The sequence below is a fragment of the Pogoniulus pusillus genome, chromosome 3 (genome assembly GCF_015220805.1).
Source record: "Pogoniulus pusillus isolate bPogPus1 chromosome 3, bPogPus1.pri, whole genome shotgun sequence".
Classification (NCBI taxonomy): domain Eukaryota; kingdom Metazoa; phylum Chordata; class Aves; order Piciformes; family Lybiidae; genus Pogoniulus; species Pogoniulus pusillus.
This window is the reverse complement of record NC_087266.1, coordinates 956,111-978,923: the sequence shown is the minus strand read 5'-3', so window position 1 is coordinate 978,923 and position 22,813 is coordinate 956,111. Positions and strand designations below refer to the sequence as shown.

Here is a 22,813-nt window from a genome sequence, read left to right as displayed (position 1 = left end):
GGAGAGTGAGGAACACAGAAACCTGAAGTAGACAGCACTGCCCTGAGCCTCCTCTTCTCCAGGGTGAACCACCCCAGCTCCCTCAGCCACTCCTCGTGGGGCCTGAGGTCACCAATTAGCTCTACTTGTCAGTCACAGCTCTACCTGCCCCAAGGTACCACCAAGTACTATTTTCTTCATCATTTAAAGCCTTAACATCCCAATGCAACTGTCTAGCTCCACAAGGCATGGCAGCCTGCAGCCTCTCTGCTTCTTCAGAAGACTCAATTTGAGAAGACTCAATCATTTTAGCCTCCAAGCTCACACAGCCCAACCTAGCACCCAGCCCTGCCCAACCAACCAGACCATGGCACTCAGTGCCCCAGCCAGGCTTGGCTGCAACACCTCCAGCCACAGCCACTCCACCACCTCCCTGGGCAGCCCATTCCAGTGCCAATCACTCTCTCTGCCAGCAACTTCCTGACAGCATCCAGCGTGAACCAGCCCTGCCGCAGCTTCAGACTCTGTCCTCTTCTTCTGTCCCTGGCTGCCTGGCAGCAGAGCCCAACCCCACCTGGCTACAGCCTCCCTGCAGGCAGCTGCAGGCAGCAATCAGCTCTGCCCTGAGCCTCCTCTGCTGCAGGCTGCACACCCCCAGCTCCCTCAGTGCATGGAACTTCATCCTCACTTCAGTGCTTATTTCATTGAGGAGGGCTCTAAAGGTGACCACAGGGATGAGGGTTGGGGTTGTTCAGCCTGGAGGAAAGAAGGCTCCATGGAGACCTTAGAGCAGCATTTCAGTATCTGAAGAGGGCCTACAGCAAAGCAGGGGAGGAAGCTTTTACAAGAGCTTACAGTGACAGGACAAGGAGGAATGGACTGGAGCTGTAAGAGGAGAGATTTAGACTGGAGACTAAAGAAACTCTTTCCACTGAGGCCAGTGAGACACTGAGCAGGTTTCCCAGGGAGGCTGTGGATACCCTCTCCGTGGAAGCCACTACAGCCAGGGCCTTGAGCAGACTGGCCTGGTGCAAGGTGCCCTTGCCCATGGCAGGGGGTTTGGAACTAGATGATCTTTAAGGTCCCTTCCAACCCAAACCTTTCTAGGACTCATTTGAACTTTTTTAGCATCCTGTGAAAACTCACCTGGGCTGTCCTGCAGAGCCAGAGCCCAGCTGTTAGAAGCAACGAATTCAGAGCAGCTCTTGGATGCTGTTTCAGTTACTCTGCAACTCATTCACAGCTTCATCACAACTTACAAGCCTCAGAGCAGCTAATTCCTGCCACCAAAGCTCAGCAGCAGCAGCACAACTCAGCTTTCTGCTGTTCCATGGAGGGACAGACTCCTATCAGGGAGAAGGATGCAGCTTATTAAGGGAGTTGGGACATGCAAATGCAACCTTACACACTGGTGGTTTATTTTTAGCAGCTCAGTGATGCTTCTGAGGCCCTGAGGAGTGGGTACAGGGCTGCAGCAGGATGAAGTTAAGAATCTCAGGTGGAGGCAATGAAGATCTGCACAGACTCCTTTTGGTTGGAAGAGATCTTTGAGACCGAGTCCAGCTGCAAGGCAGGACAAGAACAGGCAGCAGGAGAAAGGCAAATGCTGGTGGTTGAGTCCCCAATCCTGGATGTGTTTAAAGGTCGTTTGGATGTGGTGCTTGGGGATATGGTTGAGGGTGAGCCTTGCAGAGCAGGGACAGAGGTTGGTGACCCTGAGGGCCTTTTCCAACCAGAATGTTTCTGTGGTTTTCTGTGATGCTCTGCGCAGGTTTTCTAGGAGCTGTCATCAAAACATGAAGAAGTAAAAAAGAAAGCCACAGAATCAGGCAGGCTGGAAGAGAGCTCCAAGCTCAGCCAGCCCAACCTAGCACCCAGCCCTGCCCAACCAACCAGACCATGGCACTAAGTGCCCCAGCCAGGCTTGGCTGCAACACCTCCAGCCACGGCCACTCCACCACCTCCCTGGGCAGCCCATTCCAGTGCCAATCACTCTCTCTGCCAGCAACTTCCTAACAACATCCAGCCTAGACCTGCCCTGCCACAGCTTCAGGCTCTGTCCCCTTCTTCTCTTGCTGCTTGCCTGGCAGCAGAGCCCAACCCCACCTGGCTACAGCCTCCCTGCAGGCAGCTGCAGGCAGCAATCAGCTCTGCCCTGAGCCTCCTCTGCTGCAGGCTGCACCCCCCCAGCTCCCTCAGCCTCTCCTCACAGGGCTGTGCTCCAGGCCCCTCCCCAGCCTTGCTGCCCTGCTCCAAACACCTTCCAGCACCTCAACAGCTCTCTGCAATTCAGGAGCCCACAACTGAACACAGCACTCCAGGGGTGGCCTGAGCAGTGCTGAGCACAGGGGCACAAGAACCTCCCTTGTCCTGCTGCCCACACTGCTCCTGAGCCAGCCCAGGATGCCATTGGCTCTGCTGCCCACCTGGGCACTGCTGCCTCAGCTTCAGCTCCTCTCTCCCAGCACCCCCAGGGCTCTCTCTGCCTGGCTGCTCTCAGCCACTCTGGCCCCAGCCTCTAGTTCTGCTTGGGGTTGTTGTGGCCAAAGTGCAGAACCCTGCCCTTGGCCTTGTTCAGTCTCATCCCCTTGGCCTCTGCCCACCCATTCAGCCTGGCCAGGTCCCTCTGCAGGGACCCTCCAACAGCTCCACAGCTGCTCCTAGCTTGGTGTCATCTGCAAACTCACTGCTGCTGGACTCAATCCTCTGCTCCAGATCATCACTAAAGACATTGAACAGGACTGTGCCCAGCACTGATCCCTGGGGCACACCACTGGTGCCAGCTGCCAGCTGGATGTGGCACCATTCACCACCACTCTCTGGGCCCAGCCCTCCAGCCAGTTCTTGACCCATACCAGAATGAATCTGTCCCAGCCACAAGCTGCCAGCTTGCTCAGGAGCTTGTTGTGGCAGAAGGGGTCAAAGGCAGTGTCCAAAACTCCCACAGAGCTATCAAAATTTGAGCCAGCTGGAGTGGCATCCTGGTAGGGTCATGTTTCATTTCACATAGACTATTCTCTTCCATCCTGAGCACTGAAGCCAGCAGAAGGCAAACCTATTCCAACAGAAAGACATGAATAATCAAGCTTCCTGACCTACTACTCTGGCATTTGCAGGTTGAATTTATCAGAACACTTTACCCTAAGAGGCAACTTAATGTTGGAACTAATGTTGCTGGCAGAGAAATGGGAAGGGAGGTGAGGGACACAAGTGTAAGGGAGTCACAGGGACCTGATTTACAAACAGGAGGTTAGACTGAAAACCAGCAGCACCATCTAGGGGCTACCGAATGGTCTTGCACAGGTGGATACTCTGCCCAAGTTAAGACAAAAAGGAGTTTTTAGGGGTTTGTATTCTCAGGATGAGTTACCTTAACTGGAATTTCCTCTTAGCTACAGTTACCACTTGGACTTGATGATCCTGAGGGTCTTTTCCAACCCCAGTGTTTCTGTGATTCTGGGAGTAAAAGTCACAGCTTAAGGAGAAGAAAAGACTGATGCAAAAAAAACTGTATTAAGACTTCTGATGGAATCTGCTTACAGTACAACTTCAGCACCAAAAAGTGGGCAAGGTAGGCTTGAGAGATGTGTATGTACAATTAAATGGTACAGCAGAAACTGCTTCATTATTTATAACGAGATCTATACAAAACAGTTAAAAACCTGGGGGCTATATACAGTTGAGGGGGGAAAAAAGAGGCAAAAAGGGAAGAAAAAGAAAAAAAAACCATTGTCTTCATTAGCAGAATGCATTAAAATTGGTTCCTAACCCCACCTGAACCCAACCCTCTCTTGGTGGCTTGTTAACTGCCACCACGAAGTATTGCTTCAATGAGCCACGTCCTAAGGCTGCTCTCTGAAACCTACCACTGCGTAGCAGCTCTGAACCTCCCAGAATGGATCACTTTAAAACCAGGAAAATACACCTGCTGGGCTGGGCTGTTTGTTCTTTTCCTTCTGACTTCTCAAGTCAGAGGTTCAGCTCTGGAAGATGCTGAACCACATTATCCCCAATTCTGAAACCCACATCTGTAACAAAACATCCCCCACGCCACGTCCCAACACCACCACTCTCTCTGCGTTAGAACGCACACAGCTGCCTGCCCCACAGCAGCTCTGCAAACAGCTTGGCCTCTCCTCTTCCCAAATCCTCTATTTCAAGCAATAAGCAACGGTCTAAGCAGAGCAGAGGAGCACTGAGTGTGCTTAGGGCACAACGAAATGCTTCACGCACTCTTATTCTACCTCTTGTAAAGCACAGAAACAGCCACAGCAAAAAAGCAATTCACTAATGAATCTGCTCTGCTGCCAGCTCGTTTCCAAACAGCCAACATGAAAAAATGTTTTAAAATACTTTAAAAATCTTTTTTAGGCTTAATGGGGTAAAAAAAAGATCTTAACTCTTTTAATTGAGCACAAGTGCAAGAAAGCTTGTACCTACTCAGGCGATCCCAAACATCCCTGGGGCTTTTCCAGCACTGTCAGAGACACTTTTTCCTCTCACATGCTAGTTGAAAATACAAATATTTATTAAACATTCTTTTTTTTCCCTTTTTTGGATGGCGTTTTGCTCAACAGCTAACCCAAAGACACAGCCAAGTAACACTCCCCTTTCCAGGGACTCCCCTTTGCAGGGAAGGCTGTTTCGGTAGCCGGGCAAGGGCTTCGACAGCTGTCACCCGCCTTTTGCTGGTTTGTTTTTGAACAGAGTACATTCCACTGTCACAGCTTGAACTACACCTCGGTGGCTACATCTTATTCTTATTCTTCCTTTCCTTTTCCCCTCCCCCTCTCTCTTTTTGCAAAGCATTCTGAAGATGCAGCTTTTGCCAAGACTGTCCTGCTCAAACACGGTGATGCTTCAGGGGTCCAACGAATGACTCTAGAGGGCAAAGTGCTCTAAGACATCACGACACAAGGGCAGCCTGGATACTTAAAATAAAAAACAGTTAAAAAAAACCCAAGGTATTTTTTTGTTGTTGTTTAAAGTGCACTCCAAGTGTCCCAATTCCCTCAGGATTGCTCAGCAGAACTTCGGGAGGGGCTGGGCTCAGTGCCGTCCTCGGTGCTACTGTCCACGTCTTGCTCCATTGCCGTCTCCTCGTCGTCCAGGCGCTGACTGGTGAAGTTGTTGAGCTCCAGGAGCCCGCTGGGTTCCACTACCACGTTGGAGCTGGAGTGACAAGGGATGGAATAGTGAGGGATAGCCTGTAAGAAAGAAAAGATCTGTGTTTCAGCACTGGCAGCTTTCACAGGTCACTGTGTCTGCACAAGTGCAGGTTCTCGTGGAAAAGGGAGATTCAGTCTCCAGGAGCAATTCTGCCCCAGCTAAGGCCCACTGGGCTACATCAGCTAAAGCTCCATCAGCCACAAAGCTACATCAGCTAAAGCTTCAAAACCACATCAGCTACATCACCTCCAAAGCTCCATCAGCTAAAGCTTCAAAGCACCTTTTCACCAGGTTAAGTTGTGAAAGACAAAACTGGAACCGCCTTGCGCTGATCCTGAGCCTTGGAGCTTCATTAAAGATCCATGACAGTATAACCAACAGCTAAAGCACTGCTGCCCACCACCCACCAAAGGCAGGGAGATCTGACAGCCTCAGCTTTCTCTTTTCAGACCTAAGGACTGGTTACAGCTCTGTATACAAGTTCCAGCCATACTCAGAGCTGCTTCAGGGCTGCTCCAGACACTCCAGAGCTGCCCAGAGCAGCAGAGAGGTTAGAGAAAGGCAGTGAATCTAAGCTATTTATTTCTGGGTATACTTTCACAGGCTCTAGAAGCTACATCTACAACTTTACAGATTGCAATTTCCAGGCAGCATCTGACTTCTGAGACAGCCTGCAGCACGCCACAGAGCTGAACACCACAGGTTTCAAGCAAAACTGACATCTACCTTGGTCTATTTAGGGCAACGAGGGCTAAAAACAAGCACAAAAGTGATGTTTCCTACAGAGGCCAAGCTGGCTGCAATGAAGACTTTACAGAGCAGCATGAAAAACTGGAAAGTTCTGCTCACAGAAGTCACTTCCCACAGCAGAAGCATTTTTCACAGTAACACAAATGTGACACAAAAGAAAAACCCCTTTTCAACCCACTCTAGCATTCGTGTGGTGAACATAAAACCAGGCCAACTTGTCTACAAAGGTTCAGGTGCAACCACCGTGACTCCTTGGACGGCTTCAGTACTTCCTCCTCAGTTGACATTCTGACCACGAGTTACTACATCAAAGCATCATATTTAAGACAGGAGAATCAGGGAAGGCATCAAGCATGAGGTAAACGACTCAAGGCATTCAGGTTAAAAATCAATGACTGGTTATAAAGTGAAGCTTTTCTTCTGAATCCGCACCTTACTTGCTGAGCTTGCTCAGAGAACAGACTCCCATTATTTCTCTTGTTGTTGCTGTTGTTATTTCATGCTCAGAGATCACATTAATGGATACCACACAAAAAAAAAGGGATTCCAGATCACAGTCCCACAGCAAATGTTGAAGGTCAGATGTGGAAGCACTCCAGGTAAAATTAGATGAGCTCGGTTTGTTTTGGTAACAGAAAAGGCAGGCAGGGAGGACACAATGAGTGATGCAGCACTGGAGGGACTCCAGCTCAATCTCAGCAGCACACACTTGGAAGTAATCCATGACAAGAGCAGCAAAAGAACCAAAAACTGGAGATGGGAAACAAAAACCACTTGAACACCGTTCAGCTACTATCACATTAGCCACGAGTTTGCTCCGCTCAAGCTCTGCCTTACTGGCTCCGGTCTTCTCTTACCTGGGTAACCACTTCTGATGAGCTCTCTTCAGCTGTCTTTTGGGACAGACTCTGACTGTGTACAAACTGCTTTGCTGGAGGCATTCCTTGGGCATCGAGTTTCCTCTCGGTTACAGCAGGACCAACAGCAGGAGGGCTTGAGCTGGACTCTGCTCGTGTCTGTTGCTGGGGGATGGAAGTCGCAGTCACCCTGGGCACCGGGGCGCACGGCGGCGCCTCTGCTGCGCTAGCACTGGTGGGCATGGCCTCGCTGGGGGCACCTGCTAGGGCCTGCTCTACGCTCGCATCCGTCTGAGCTTCCACCACAGACAAAGCATCTGCTACTGCTGGCTGCACGGGGGCCTGAGTGGGAAACAGGCTGGTAACTGGCAACGCCTGCTTGGGCACAGAACTGCCCCCTGCTACCTCTGAAACAGAAGGAGGCTGGCGCCCCTCCAAAGTTAGCTTTGTAACAGCGGGTCCTTGCGTTACAATGGGATGCTGCACCTGAAAATCAAATGTTGGTTGTGCATGTTACAGCTAGACTCTGGAGTTCATACAGAGAGAAAAAAATAATCTCTATCTCTAAAAAGAATGGCAAAAAAAGCCAATGTTTCCAAGGACAGAATGGCACAAAACAACAGAGTTGCTATTAGGAAGACAGCTGAAACTCAAGTGCTGGAACAAAGGAATGAGCAGTGATATGGTAACAGTTAACCGAAGCCTGGGGAAAAGCAGCTCTAGTTTTTTTCAGGCTGCTAGATAAGCACTGCAGCAGTATAATACCACAGCAGCCTGGTTTGCCTTTGGGACTTACATCCCCGTGTTGGTTAACCTTCTTATTTTCACAGGGCCAAAAAACAACAACCAAAAAAAACCCAACCCCCCCAAAAAATTAAACTGTACTTTGCTGGAGTTTAAAAATAGGATTTTTTTTTTCCTTCTTTCTCAAGTCTTTACATTTTTCCCCTCCCAAGAAAAAAAAGAAAGAAAATCAAAAGGATTCCTGTCCAGCAAAGCTGCCTAACTGGAGGAAGATGTAAGCTACAAAGGAAAGATGTACAATGGAGAGGCTGGAGAGACTGCAGGGTGTTCACCTTTTATTATCCACAGAAAGAAAAATGAACTGCTATGGGAAAGGAAATGAATAACTGTGTCAAGAGCTTCAAAAAAAAAAAGAAAAAAGAATCAAAATGAAAAAAAGTTATATTAAAACTTAAATAAGTAGGGAGCAGCAGTGGCAGAAACTCATCCAAGCTGTCCGACAGAACACCTGCGAGCTTTACGGGCTACTGCATTGCTGGGGTTCTCCCCTAAAACCTCTGCTTCTCCTTCCTAGTGGCAACCTCCTGAGGGGGGAATGTAACACCAGCGGGACGAGGAGGTTTGGTTGTGCCTCCTGGCAGGCCGAGGCAGTGCCAGAGCGCCAGGGCGGTGTCTGGAGCGCGCTCTGGCTCCCTGCTGGCACATCGGCGGGGCACGGGTTTGGTGTGCATGCTATCAGTATTCCGTTACCTGGCTCGCTGGCTGCTTCTCTGAAGAGGCAGGTAGCTGCATTTGACCCTGGGGGGGCTGGGGCTGCACGTAGATTTTTTGTGCCGTTGGTGCCTGTTGCAGTTTGGGCAGCTGCTGCGTGGTTTTCACCGCCAGCACCTGCACTACAGTTTGCTGTGGCTGCGCCACTAAGGTAGGGAGTTGCCTTTCTTTGGCCACCGTGTGGTGGGGGGGGTGCTGTGCCTCTGGTTTGGTCTGTGCTTGCTCTTGCTGCAGGGGGGTTAGCTTTTGATGCCTTATAGACAGCTGGGGCATTTGTGGGAGTTTGTGCTGGATCTGATCGGCCTGCAGGTGGATTGTCTGCTTCTGCTTAGTCTGGAAGCACTGCAGAGTTTTCACTTGCAGTTGAGTCTGTTCCAGCTGCGGCTGACTCAGTTTTTGCTGCTTCTGTGCCTGGGATTGTGTCAGGGCAGATCGGTAAAAGAGGCCAGTCTGAGGATCTAAGGTGTCCATCTCTTCCACTTCTCCTTCCTCAGTTCCAAGCTGTTCACTGTGTTTGGTAAATGCGGTGTGACTGCTTAAGGCCTTAACAAGAAGAAGTTAAAACCAGTTAGTAGAGAAATAAAAGCTCTAAGAATACACAAACCTAACAGTTCTTTGCAATGCTTCGCCTGGACTAACCTATTTTACCAGTGGGGGCTGCCAAATCATGTACAAGAGGACAGCCTTCCGTGGAGAATCCAGAACAGGGAGGCAATCAACAGCTATTTTCATCATGTTAGACTGTGCTACGACAACAAACTGTGCAACTAATCCTCAGTGGAGTTTAGGCAGCTCTCGTGTGTCAGAGGAAGGTTCAAAGCCCCTGAGGTCACCTGGCAGTTGGCTATGAAGCAGGAGGCTTAGGAGATTGTTAAACCAGTAGCTCCTCTTCAAAGTTATTCTCTCTGTGCAAGGCATTCTCATTCTGCCTCTTGAGAACATAGTCACCACAGCTTCTTCTGCACCTCCCCATATACCTACAGATTACCATACTTCAGCAGAGATCCTCCCTCCCCTCCCCTCCCCTCCCTCCCTCCCTCCCTCCCTCCCTCCCTTCCTTCCTTTCCTTCCTCAAAAGCTCACTGCAGTTTCTGTTGGGTACTGCACAAACCCTGTTTCATGTTTTGAGGGATCTGAGGGTGCAAGAGATCTGCATTACTATGCTTTATATGCCATGGTACAAAGGTAGTAAAGCCCTTAGCAAGATGAAGCAGCCCACTCAAACACCTGTGAAAACAGCCTCTCTGAAGTGGGTTTGTAAGCCCAGCACAGAACTGTCCTGGACTACAGCTGAAGGTCCAGAACTTAGAGCACTGCAGCGTTAAGCAGCTCTTGAACACAAGCTCTTGAACTTGAGTGGCTTCACTACGATTCACTACAAGCTCCACTGCTTATCTGAAGTGTTTGGGATCCCCAGGGGCTGACTTTCAGATTCAGGAAAGGTTAAGCCATTCGTAGACTAAAGCCCCCATGTGAACAAGACACTGCAGTGTGTACTGACCAGATTCTGCTTCACTCCTTTTCCCCTACACTTACACCACAGCTGTGGTCTTTGGCTGAAGGTTGGACTCAGTGATCTCAGAGGTACTTTCCGACTGAAACAGTTCTGTGACAGTCTGAAGAGGCTATATCTTTGCAATATATTGTAGGACAAGAGGTGCTCCAGGGCAGGTTAAGGCTGGATATTAGAGGAAACCTTCACTGAAAGGGTTCTAACACTAGAACAGGCTCCCTAGGTAGGTGATTGAACCTCCTGATCCCTGGAGGTGTTTAAAAGACAGAGAGATGTGGTGCTGAGGGCCATGTTTACAGCACCAGACTTGGTCAAGTTATATAAAGGTTGGACTCAATGATCTTAAGTGTCCTCTCCAACCCAAAGCAACTCTAAGATCTTGAAAACAAGCAGCCTGTTGCTGTTGAGGAGATGCCACACAGACAGCAAGAACTCATCTAGGAAGCACAGTGGCTCTCAACACTGCTTACTTCACAGCCTCAAGCAATCTCATTAGCTGCTTCCCTTTCATCAAACCACCCTCACCACCGAAAGAGGCAGCCTGAAGGCACGAACGTGCCTGCCCCTGTGCTTAGCACTGCCAGTGGCAGCAACACGGTATGCCCGTGCAGAACAAGGCCTGCTCCTGCATCACCCACTTCACCTGCTGCTGTTGATAGACTGGTTGGGAAAAGAAAGGGTACAACCTGCTGCATGATATGGGTAATTGCGCCTGTGGAGGATGCGGGGATAGATTTCACCACAACAGAAGTCTGCGTTGCTGTCTGCGACTGAGCCACATGCTGCAGCAGAGTCCTCTGGGGCTGAGATGACTGCTGGTGGGGCTGGGACCGATGGCTGACTGAAAGCAAAGAGGTCAGTGGCACTTCTCCAGAACTAACTGCAAGCACTTTGAACTGTCTGCTTCGACTGCAAGCGCACAGGAGTGAAATAAAGACTCTGGGTGTGGAAAAACCCAGCTTTTACTGCATGCTGCCTTCAACCTTCCAGTGCAGATCTATTCTGAGAAGCCTTTTCCAAGTGGCAACTCAGGGGGGCTGCTTTTGTCTCCATTTCCTAACCAAGGAACCCACAGAACCTGCCCCGAGGCCACACCACAACTACTGGGTCGGTTTTGGCCCCCTGGTTACAAGGGGACACTAAGGTGCTAAAGTGTGTCCAGACAAGGGCAAAGCAGCTGGAGAAGGGTCCTGGGAACAGGTCTGGTGAGGAGTGACTGAGGTAACTGGGAGTGTTTAGTCTGCTGGAGAGGAGGCAGAGAGAAAACTTCTCTGCTCTCTGCCACCCCCTGAAAGGAGGTTGGAGTAAGGTGGAGGTTGATCTCTTCTCCCTAGTAACAAGCAATAGGATAAGAGGAAATGGCCTGAAACTGTGTCAGGGGAGGTTCAGGTTTGGTATTAGGAGTGGTCAGGGATTGGAACAGGGTGCCCTAGGAGGTGGTGGAGTCAGCACCCCTGGAGGTGTTGGAGGAACATGTGGACATGGCACTTCAGGACATGATTTAATGGCCAGGGCAGTGTTAGGCCAATGGTTGGACTTGATGATCTTAGAGGTCTCTTCCAACCAAAACAACTCCATGATTCTATAGTCACACTTGGTCCTCTGGCTTCTCTCTCTCAACACATCAACCTTGCAAAGAGAATTTAGACTCAGTTTCCAGCTGGGTTCTTTGCACAGCACCAGCTGCAGGGCACAAATCACCCAGTGGTTGTTTCACTGTTAAAAGCAGCTGCCCAACTGACTGTGAGCAAGAGTAACAAGCCTTGCTCGTGGCTGATCTCCAGGAAGCACTCTCCAGAGCACAGGCTGCACTGGAAAGATGAGACATCAGGACATGGTTGGGTACTATGACAGCAAGTGGAGTTGATCAGGACCCCAAAAAATGGAGAGCCTGCCATAGGTCTGTGGTGCTTTTCAGACCAGACCTGGGGTGAACTACAGAGCTATGGTGATGGCACTGTGGTGAAAGAGGGGACTGGCAGGGAAAGGACCTGCTGCTGGAAACAAACACCCACCCAAGGACCACTGTCTGCTGGTAAAAAACATGAGTCTCATGTCCTTTATGCTTGGCCAGATCCACAAACAAACACTTGCTTCCATTAACTTTGTAGCTATGAAACAACAAACAACAGAAGGAGCACAAGCAAAGCTTACATTCAGTTGGAAGTTAGGTTTCAAGTGACCTTTCTGGAAGCTCAAAGAAAGGTCTCACTTGCAATGGACAGAACAACTTCACTCCCCCACGGCAGGGCAGGAGCTGGGTCCTATCGCTCCCAGCCTGCCCGCTGTGCCGGTGCACCACGGCTATCCCCCACAGCAGCTCCTGCACAGTGCAAAGCTCCATGGAAAAGTAAAGGTTCTAACCTATGTGGTTGTGCAGATACTCTTCCGAGTGAGAAGCAAGAGAGGGTTGTCTTCCTGAGTCTGCAGACAGACAGAAAATGGTGACACTAAGAGGGGTGAGCAGCTCCCTCTGTCTGGCTGGGAAGCACCTCGTGACTCCCAGCTCCCACACAGCTCCAACCCTGCCTAAGGCTTTGCTTTAGGTCCCTGCAGCTGAGCTTACAGCAAGGTTATAGCCTGGTTGCTACCTTACTGCTGGATCTGTAGCAGAAAATAAAGCTGCATGGATTACTGCTGGATTCTAAGAGGCCAGATTAAACCATCAGCCAGCAGTGTTCACAGAAACCAGGGGGAGAGGCCAAAAAACCCCAGCAGAAGAACCACTTTGGTGCTGTAGCTTCCAGTGTTGCTTAGCCCAAACCAGCCTGCACTTCCCTGGCTATGTTTCCTGTTTATAACAATCCCAGGATTTTGACAATTAAGCACAGATCAAGAGATGTTCAACCTTTGTACTCTGCCTGGCTTCTAAGCTGCACAAAGGGACTTACATGAGCAAAGATCCTGATTGTACTGTGCCACCCACCCTGCGAGGGGCCCTGGCTTACATCAAGGCCCAGCAAAGGCTGGAGCCAGGAACAGAAAGAAGCTGAGTGCACAGCATCTGTGTCACTGATGAGAGCTGGCTGTAAACTGGAGATTGCCTGAACACTTCTTACTGGGAGGTGCTGGAAGCCTCATCCCTGGAGGTCTTTAAGGCCAGGCTGGATGGGGCTCTGAGCAATCTTATCAAGTGTGAGGTGTCTCTGCCCACAGCAGGGAGCTTGGAACTGGATGATCCCTGAGGTCCCTTCCAGCCTTGACAGTTCTATGACTCTACTTTTGAGTCTGTTTTCAAACAGTTCCAAGAGAGCAGGACTCAAACATTCAAAACTCAAGCCAGATACAATAAATGTTAAATGACCAACAATAACACCCTCCCCCAAATCCACTCACCACTTACACTTAGACCCTACAAGAGATGGGAGCAGGCACAAGAGGTGAGAGCAGACACAGGAGGTGGGAGCACTGGGAGCAGACACAGGAGATGGCAGCACTGGGAGCAGGCACAGGAGATGGGAGCAGTGGGAGCAGGCACAGGAGATGGGAGCAGGCACAGGAGATGGGAGCAGTGGGAGCAGGCACAGGAGGTGGCAGCAGTGGGAGCAGGCACAGGAGGTGGCAGCAGTGGGAGCAGGCACAGGAGGTGGCAGCACTGGGAGCAGGCACAGGAGGTGGCAGCACTGGGAGCAGGCACAGGAGGTGGCAGCACTGGGAGCAGGCACAGGAGGTGGCAGCACTGGGAGCAGGCACAGGAGGTGGCAGCACTGGGAGCAGGCACAGGAGGTGGCAGCACTGGGAGCAGGCACAGGAGGTGGCAGCACTGGGAGCAGGCAGAGAGCAGGCAAAGGGAAAACTGAACACATCAGGTTAGCCTAAATGCACTGCAGCTGTAGCCATGGACTTAGACAATTTAATGTTAATTGAGATTTTCCACACTTCTGGTTTTATGCTCCAAGTAAAGCAGGAAGATGAATGATGTGGCCTCAAGAAATTAAAACCTAAATCATGTCATTTGATCCTCTCAAGAATGGATAGAAGTGGCTCACAGCCAGCCTTCTGGAGCAGCAGGGAGCATCAGACAGACAGGAGGGTCATGGACTTAGACAAACATGGACAACCAGGAAGGGGATGTCTCAAGTTTTAGGAGCTGGATCCCAAATCCACCTTCAATTTGGGTAATGTATTTGTTGCTAAAGTGCAAATTTATCAGCTCAAAGCCTTCTAGGCAAATGAAGCACCTAGGGACTGAGTAAATGCAGACCTGGCTTCAGAGCCTCCTAGCTCAGGGAAGCAAACAGCATTTCGCAGCCATGGTTAAGCTAATTCAGGGTCTGACTCCTCTCAAGACTGCCTGCAGTCTCCCACCTCTTCCTCACTACCCATTGTCCTTAAGGACAAGTTGCACAGCCTGGCCTCTCAATCAAGATCAGGGGAGAGAAAAATCCCTTCAGCTAGAATGCCTTGAAGCCACAACCTTTTGTTTCAGACAGAAAGAGTCTCCAGTAGGCCCCAGAAAAGCAGATGTAATCTCTGACCTCTGCACAGGGTCTCAGGAGTGGAAGGAAATACTCATTTCCTCTACAGTAACTGAGAGTGGAAAGACTGAGCTGAAACCCACTGCAAGGAAACTGCAAAGTGAAGTCCCCAGACTGCCAGAGCAAACCCACCACTGCAGCACCACAGCTACTTACCAGTTGTGATGTACTCAGCAACTAACTCTGACTCTACTACAGCAATGGAAGGGCTCTCTGGAGAATGCCTCTTTTCCTGGGTCATCTGGATTGGGACAGCCATTTGGCTCAGGTCAATTGTAGGCTGCCTTGGCTTGGATTCTAACTTCTCCTTCACTGCTTTAGGAGGAAAGAAGAACACAAAATAAACACCCAACATATAAACCTCCAATGTAAGATCCTCTCTCCATAACCAGCCTCCAGTGTAAAAGTCTCTATAAGACACCTCCAATACAAGAAACTTCCAATATGAAAACCTCCAATGTAAGAAACCTCCAATATAGAATCAGAACCAGTCAGGGTTTAAAGGACCACAAGGAGCAGCCAGTGCCAACCCCCTGCCATGCCCAGGGACACCCTACCCTAGAGCAGGCTGCACACAGCCTCAGCCAGCCTGGCCTCAAACATCTCCAGCCATGGGGCCTCAACCACCTCCCTGGGCAACCCACTCCAGCCTCTCACCACTCTCCTGCTCAACAACTTCCTCCTCACCTCCAGCCTCACTCTCCCCACCTCCACCTTTGCTCTTCAGTCTGTGCTCACAGCAGAGCTGCTGCAGCCCTCTCAGCATCCTCCTGGCCCTGCTCTGGACACTCTCCAGCATCTCCACAGCCCTCTTGTCCCAGGGGCTCCAGAGCTGGATGCAGGACTCCAGCTGGGGTCTCAGCAGAGCAGAGCAGAGGGGGAGAATCCCCTCCCTGGCCCTGCTGGCCACACTTCTGCTGCTGTAGCCCAGGCTCTGCTTGGCTTTCTGGGCTGCCAGTACACACTGCTGGCTCCTGCTGAGCTTCTCCTCCAGCAGCACCCCCAAGTCCCTCTCCTCAGGGCTGCTCTCCAGCCACTCACTGCCCAGCCTGGAGTTATGCTTGCCATTGCCTCCACCCAGCTGCAGGACCTTGCCCTTGCTCTTGTTGAGCCTCCTGAGCTTGGCTTGTGCCCACCTCTGCAGCCTGTGCAGCTCCCTCTGGATGGATCCTGCCCTCCAGCCTGGCTGCTGCAGCACACAGCTTGGTGTGGGCAGCAAACCTGCTGAGGCTGCACTCAGTGCCTCTGCCCATGGCACCCACAGAGATGTCCCTGAGGGACTCCACTTGTCCCTGGCCTCCACTTGGCGACGGAGCCTAACAACCTCCACAACAAACCCCCAATGCAATAAACCACAATATAAGAAAACCTCCACAATAAACTTCCAATATGAGAAACCTCCACAACAAACCACCACTATAAATGCAAAAGCTTAATTAATTACAGCAGATGCAAATCAGCTCTTGCAGGGGAAGAAGAAAGGAAGCAAGCGGGTTCAAGAGAGGCGCTCTGTAATTACAATACTTATTACAAGCTGCTGCTTAAGCAGGTACTAAGCTTTGAAGCTATCCTGCAGGAGTGCCTCTGTTCTCACACCTGATGTCTGCTGCAGCTCCAGCAGAGCTTTGATGGTGGAAGTAGCTGACTGGGATTCACTGGACACATCCTGGTAGATGATGGTGGGGCTGGCATCCACAGCGATGTCGTGCTCCGACCAGTCCTGACTTCTGGAAGCGATCACATGCACCACGGGCTGAGAATCTGCTTGCAAAACAGCACAGGGGGCAGTCAGCACAGCACCACTCTGGGCTGGGGCTGCCTCCCAGCTTCGTGCTCACAGGGCTACAGCTCACAGTCAGACCAGGTTACTGCCCATCCTCTGGTGGTTTGGACACTGCCACTGATCCATGATCCCGTTCGGGAACACTTTAGGGTTTATCACAATTGACTCTGTTGATGCTATGGACATTTTCTGGGGGGAGGGAAAAGAAGGGGGGAGGGAAAAAAAAGGAGTCCTAAATCTGAACTGTTTGCAGCTGCTTTGGTTTGAAGAATCCAAATTGAGCTGGTGGATTTCAGGAGAATCAGGGCTGGAAGGGACCTCTGAACGCCATCTGGTCCAATCTCCCTGCTAAAGCAGGGTCACTCAGAGCAGGCTGCACAGGATCACATCCAGGCAGGGTTTGGAAGCCTTCAGAGGAGGACACTCCAAACCTGTCTGGGCAGCCTGTTCCAGTGCTCTGGCACCCTCACAGAAAAGCTTTTCTTCACGTTCAGAGGGAACGTCCTGCCCTCTAGTTTGTGTCTGCTGCTGAGCACCACTGGAGTCTGGCCCCTTTTGTGCCAGAAGGGCACAAAGGCACAAAGTATTGATCATCCTTGATAAGATTGCCTTGGGCTGAACTCTTCCAGTTTCAGTAGCTCAGCTGCTCAATCTGTGCTCCTCATGCTGAATTAACAGCTCCTGAATTTTCTCAACCCTCTTGGATCTTCAGAGCTTTCTAAACTCTGCTTACAATGGTAACACAGAGCAAGAGTTACAGAACTGCACAGACAAGGTGACAGAGAGGTGCAGGCTTCACTGCCAAGCCTGCTGCACAGCCTACCTCTGGCAATCCTCAGAGGGAGCAGGCTGAAGGCCACAGGCACTGGCAGCAGCAAGAAACCACTATCTCCAGTCCTCATATAGGAAATGGAGGCAGACATTAGAGAGCCCATGGAAGTCAAATAAAACTCCTAGGGAAGCCTAGGAGACAGTGACTGTCTGACACTGGCCAGCAGGCCCGGGATGCAGCCCAGCTGTGCTCACCTTGGGAACTCTGGGAGGACTCTGTAGAAGAGGAGCTGCTGTCAGTGTAGGTTTGTGGCTCTTCTTTCACTTCTGGCAGGGAGGAGTTTCCTGTCTCTGTTACCCTTGATGCCTGCTGCAAGGTTTCTGTCACCAGCTGCCGAGTTTGTTCACTCACAACTGTTGCTTGAAACGTCACTGGCTTTGGTTTAATGAGAACCTAATTAGAAAGAGAACATTTGGGTAAAGAGCACTCAGGGAAACAGACCTGAGTAGTCAAGAGCATGGCAGTGCCAGGCAAACAGATCCATGTACAAAGCTACATTAAAGCAACACAGAATTGTCAGGCTTGGAAGGGCACCTCGAGGATCATCGAGTTAAAACCCCCACTACCACGGGCAGGCAAACCTTCCACTAGATCAAAAGTGGGTCAAGGGAGGGGATTCTCCCCTCTGCTCTGCTGAGACCCCACCTGGAGTCCTGCATCCAGCTCTGGAGCCCCTGGGACAAGAGGGCTGTGGAGATGCTGGAGAGTGTCCAGAGCAGGGCCAGGAGGATGCTGAGAGGGCTGCAGCAGCTCTGCTGTGAGCACAGCCTGAAAGAGTTGGGGCTGTGCAGGCTGGAGCAGAGGAGGCTCCCAGGGGACCTGCTTGTGGCCTTCCAGCATCTGAAGGGGGCTCCAAAAAAGCTGGGGAGGGATTTTTAAGGGTGTGAGGGAGTGTCAGGAGTGGGGGGAATGGAGTAAAGGTGGAGGTGAGGAGAGTGAGGCTGGAGGTGAGAAGGAAGTTGTTGAGCAGGAGAGTGGTGAGAGGCTGGACTGGGTTGCCCAGGGAGGTGGTTGAGGCCCCATGGCTGGAGGTGTTTGAGGCCAGGCTGGCTGAGGCTGTGTGCAGCCTGCTCTAGGGTAGGGTGTCCCTGGGCATGGCAGGGGGTTGGCACTGGCTGATCCTTGTGCTCCCTTCCAGCCCTGCCCGGTTCTGTGATTCTAAAGGATTCACCACAAGGTAGATTTATCACTAGATTAATAATTGACTGAAAAAGTCTACCTGTAAATTCAGCAGCTCTGATTATGAAACCACAAAGCTCAAGTAAATGGCAGTGCACAGGAATGTACTTCTCATTTAGTAATTTGGAGCTCTTAAGGCACCAAAAAGGTCACTACAGAACCACTTTGCAGGGCTGGTGTGACAAGAGAAAGCTTCGCAAGTGAGCTCCAGCATGCACTGCACTGATAAGGGCAAGCACCTCTCTTCTGCAATCCACAATAAACATAGTCTTGAACAATCAAGACATGAAAATATTCCATCTGAATTGTAGTTTAGTTCTTTAAGTGCAAGCACAGAAGCAGCTGAAAGCACCCAGAAGGAATCTACTTTCTCTGGAGACAGCCCCAGCAGCTACACAAGGCTGCAGGGACAACCTGAGCATACGTTAGCAGGACATGACATCAGTAAACCCTGGGATCTGGCCTGTGTCTTTATTTCTTACGGTGTAGCTATTCCCTGTGTATTTAAACAGGCACCCAGAGCCATGACCACAGGTTCAGAACCAGAGTCACAGAGTTACTTCCGTTGGAAGAGACCTCTAAGATCAACAACTCCAACCACCGCCCTAAGGCCACCATGGCCATTAAACCACGTCCCAAAGTGCAACATCCACCCATTTCTTGAACACCTCCAGGGATGGTGACTCCACCACCTCCCTGGGCAGCCTGCTCCAGTGCCTGTTCAGCTCCGTGCAAGGCTCAGGGAACCCTTTAGGCTTGCTCTAGGCCTCCAGAAGCAGTTAGCAAACGCAAACGCTGTGCTTGCACAGTTAGATGCAAGGCCACCTGGTTACACCCCTGAGCCTCATTCCCCACAGGCACACATTAAACCTGCAACAAATGTGGCAACACAATGCAAGGAAAAGGCTTTCACTTTCCAGCACAATGCTGGGGTACACTTCAAGACAGAAATGGGTCCTCACTGTACCTGTGTTTTCCCTTGCTGCCCATACACAATTTTAGTTGGGATGATTTTGGTGGCTGGCTGGACCGTGGACCCTATTCCCTTTGGCTGGGTAACAATCATTTTCGTGATGGGTCTCGTGGCAGTGATGATAGCAGGCTTTGCTCCTGCTGGCACTGCCTGAAGAGTTTTCTCCCCCTGTAGAGAAGTCAAAGTTTACAGGTTAACTTGGTGAGATCCTTCCGAGAGACCCACTCCTCTCCCACAGACACACAGTGAGAGGTGAGCACGCACCAGGAAATCCACCTGCTGCTGCAGCCAGACTGAGCTGGCAGCAGAGTTCAGCTAGACTGAGCTGGTAGCAGAGTATTCCCAGAGCAAGAACAAAAAGCCCCTATGGCTTGGAGTGGCAAAGTTACCAAAGTCCCCCTCTCCATCACTTTACCTTTTGAGCAGCTCTGAAAGGATGAACAAAAACAAACAGGAGGAGCAACTAAAAGACACTGAGAAGGTTTCTTTTTGAAGCTGCTTGGAAGGATCCCCACTAAATCAGAACTTCCTTCCAACCCTTGGCAAAGCTCTTTTAAAACCTTCTTAATTCTCTCAACACTGAATTTTGGCAAGACAGCTACAAAACTGGAAAGGAGATCCTAAAAAGCAATGACCTAAAAGCAGGAACTGAGATTCTAAGCCGGAATGATCTAAATCCAGGAACTGAGATCCTAGAAAGAAGTCAGCTACACACAGACCTTTGTAGCATTCTCATGGCCAAGACATGAATTGTCTACAGTCTTCTTTTCTTTTTTAAGCTAACAAAAGTTTACTTGGTTAAAAAAGCAGCCAATTCCCTGCTGTTTCACAGCAAACACTTGACTTGGCAATAGTGCTGACACATGATCAGACACCTGACAGCTTAAGAAGAGCAAAGACATTGAGCCCGTGTGGATTTTTAGCTCTGCACAGCAACAAACCAGGTGAGGAACAGGATTTGCTGCCTGTTCTCTCAGTATTCCTACTAATTCCCACCAAGGAGCTGGAAATCCCAAGAGATGCAGAAATATCACTGTGCTCTGGTGGTTCCTGCTGTGCAGCACCATGAGATCTCCACATGAAAATACAGGCTGCAGTTCTGTGAGGGAAGCTCACCGATCCTGAAGGGTTTAAAACCCCCTCCCTACTCAGCTCTGCTGCCTGTGAAATGATCTGATTGATGCACCTCCCACTTCTGCCCAGAAACACAGAGCACCTTCACCACTTCTTGTTCAGTGGCACTCAAAAGAGAAACTCAGTTGAAGCTGGAAACTTGAACGTGTTCCTCGGGTTATCCAAAACATAAACTCAACCCTGCGCAGTGCTCAGGTACAGGATGCTGCACATCACAGCACTTGAAAAGTAGGACCCCCTCACTGGGAAGGGCCAGGGTACTCCTGCCCTTTACAGCCCAGGATAAATGCTTGGAGGTGTAAGCTACTACCAAAGGGCCACAGCCCTCACCTGAGCACAAACAGGCCAAGATTCTAACCATTTTCTTCTACTTCAGCACTTCAGGATGACAGAATTGTTCACCATGGGGTGGGGGGAAGGCAAGCCCCAAGGTTCTCCTTTCCCCTTGAGAACATTGCCAAGACTACTCTTTCCCCTTGAGAACATTGCCAATTTGATTTCAGCATCTTTGATATCCTGCAAAAGACACTTGCTTTTCAAACACCCCTGGCCTTAGGGCATGCTCTATCTGTTAAGGAGCTCATGCACAGTTTGCTTGAAGAGTGCCTGGAGCAGAATGAATGTAGCAGCCACCAAACAGCCTCACCACTCAGCCATGGAGCAGAGATGTCAAACCCTTACTGACACAGCCTCACCACTCAGCCATGGAGCAGAGATGTCAAACTCTTACTTACCCCAGCATTCAACAACGTTGTGACAACATTTTTGCCTGGAAGCCCTTGAATGGTGGTTCCTTTTCCAGTAGTCTTCTGCACGACAATCACGTTGGGTTTGGATGTCATTGGAATTGTAGTGATTTTGGTTGTAGTTCCTGCATTTTGGGTTGTTTGGGGTTTTTTTGGTGGGGAAAAGAAACAATGTGCAGATTATCAGGTGTACATTTCTTACTGCTGTAGGAGTTGGTGAGCTACACAGGTCTCATCACATCTAAATGTGACTGGACAACAGGAAGAAAAAAGGAGAAAGAAGGGAGGCACATGGAATGGGAATTCATTTCACCCAACTCAACAGAGGAAGATGCCCAATGGGAGTTTACTTCACCCATCTCAACACAGGAAGATGCCCAATGGGAGCTTACTTCACCCAACTCAACACAGGAAGATGCCCAATGGGAGTTTACTTCACCCAACTCACCACAGGAAGATTTAGATGCCCAATCTACAAGCCTTTCACCTACAGGTGAAACAGACATCCCCAGGAGCAAGTCATTCACTCTCTATTAAGACACCCAGTCCCTTCTCAGGAGTTACAGAGCACTTCTCAGGCTAGCACATCTAACTTTCCAGGGGGGTAGTAAGGACACCACTAATACTCAACTCGAGGTCCTATTTCCACAGACAAATACTCTTCTACAGATAGCCTCTGCAGAAGCATTTACATACCAAGAGTGAGTCTCCAAGCCAAGAGAAACACCAGCTCTTTCTGGCCCTGAACTGGTGTAATACAAGTGGTGAGTGGTGGATTGAAAGAAAGGAAAAAGAAACAGATGCTATTGTTTGTAGCAGCAGTTCTTAAAAGCTGAGCTCAGAAGCGTGGGGTGCTTTGGTTTGCTTGGTTCATTCATCTGAAGTGCTGTGCTGGCTACTTGGCTTCCTCTCCCACTATTTAATTAGCTCCACTCCCTGAACCAAGGTTTTCATTTACCTGCAGTGAGAGGTAACTCTGCTGAGCCCTCCAACAGCCTACACACACTGATACATCTCATCAGCATCACCAAACTGCCACTCCAGAATCTACTCAGACAGCTTTTTAGCAACACCTTCCACTATCTCCTTCAAGTGAGCATCACTCAGGCACTGCAAAGCTGCAAACCCAAGGATTCCCCTCGCTGCCTTCTACTGATCAATCACAGTCTGTAGGTACCTCACTGCCTTCTACTGATCAATCACAGCCTGTAGGTACCTCACTACATCTTTCAGCTTAGTAGTCCTACTAATTCTGAGAAAGGGAAGAGCCTGCTGAGTCAGGACCAGGATTTACTTAATTCTAGAGACTTCAAAAGCACCTTAAGACCGCTCCCCTAGCAAGAAATTCCCAAACCCTTCAAAACCAGCCCCCAAAGCCTCACCATGAAACAACAACAACAACAGAACAGCAGACACCCATCCAAATCTGTGTTGTTGCAGGCCAATCATCATTAATCTGTGTTGTTTCAGGCCAATCATCATTATGCTTATCAGGATCTGCCAAGGGTTTCCCTGCATGAGCTGGTGCTGAGGGGAATAACATTTGAAGCCATTAAGAGATGCAGAACTCTTACCAACTCATCACACCCAAGGCAGGCTAAGAGAGTTACTTCTTCACAAAGAAGCTTCTTTGTCAACCCTGAATTAGCTTTTTGTAGATACCAGGATCTGAAAACCTGAGGCACTGCTACCAGGGGCAGGCTTAGTGGATAGCCTGTGCACCACATTCCAGTGACAGGAGCTGGCTGGGGCCATGGCAGGTCCTTGTTAAGGACCCCTCAGTGAAAAATGTGACTAGACAGGCTGAAGAGACCTGAACGTTGCTGTACATGGGCACCTAGCTAGAAAATGCAGCAAAACTCTGCCTGGGCTCTGTCAAAGTTCAAAGCAGTTACAAAGGAATTG

The 22,813-nt window shown here is 50.1% G+C and overlaps 1 protein-coding gene across 10 annotated transcripts in view; it reads right to left on the bottom strand.

Annotated features, from left to right (window-relative positions):
• Positions 1 to 3,470: 3,470 nt before the first annotated feature.
• EMSY (EMSY transcriptional repressor, BRCA2 interacting) overlaps positions 3,471 to 22,813 on the bottom strand; it is a 55,736-nt gene continuing 36,393 nt past the window's right edge. For 5 of the 10 annotated variants that reach the window (XM_064168421.1, XM_064168398.1, XM_064168405.1 and 2 more), the window contains 10 exons: positions 20,897 to 21,033; positions 19,023 to 19,196; positions 17,071 to 17,269; positions 15,858 to 16,022; positions 14,418 to 14,576; positions 12,148 to 12,207; positions 10,470 to 10,624; positions 8,250 to 8,813; positions 6,756 to 6,920; positions 3,471 to 5,186 (listed from right to left, as the gene is read on the bottom strand). In XM_064168421.1, coding sequence (XP_064024491.1) covers positions 4,992 to 5,186; positions 6,756 to 6,920; positions 8,250 to 8,813; positions 10,470 to 10,624; positions 12,148 to 12,207; positions 14,418 to 14,576; positions 15,858 to 16,022; positions 17,071 to 17,269; positions 19,023 to 19,196; positions 20,897 to 21,033 — 1,973 coding nt within the window. In that variant the 3' untranslated portion in view covers positions 3,471 to 4,991. Of the gene's footprint in view, positions 5,187 to 6,755; positions 7,242 to 8,249; positions 8,814 to 10,469; positions 10,625 to 12,147; positions 12,208 to 14,417; positions 14,577 to 15,857; positions 16,023 to 17,070; positions 17,270 to 19,022; positions 19,197 to 20,896; positions 21,034 to 22,813 lie in introns of all 10 variants that reach the window. The other 5 variants (XM_064168455.1, XM_064168413.1, XM_064168453.1 and 2 more) reach the window with 5 other exon arrangements.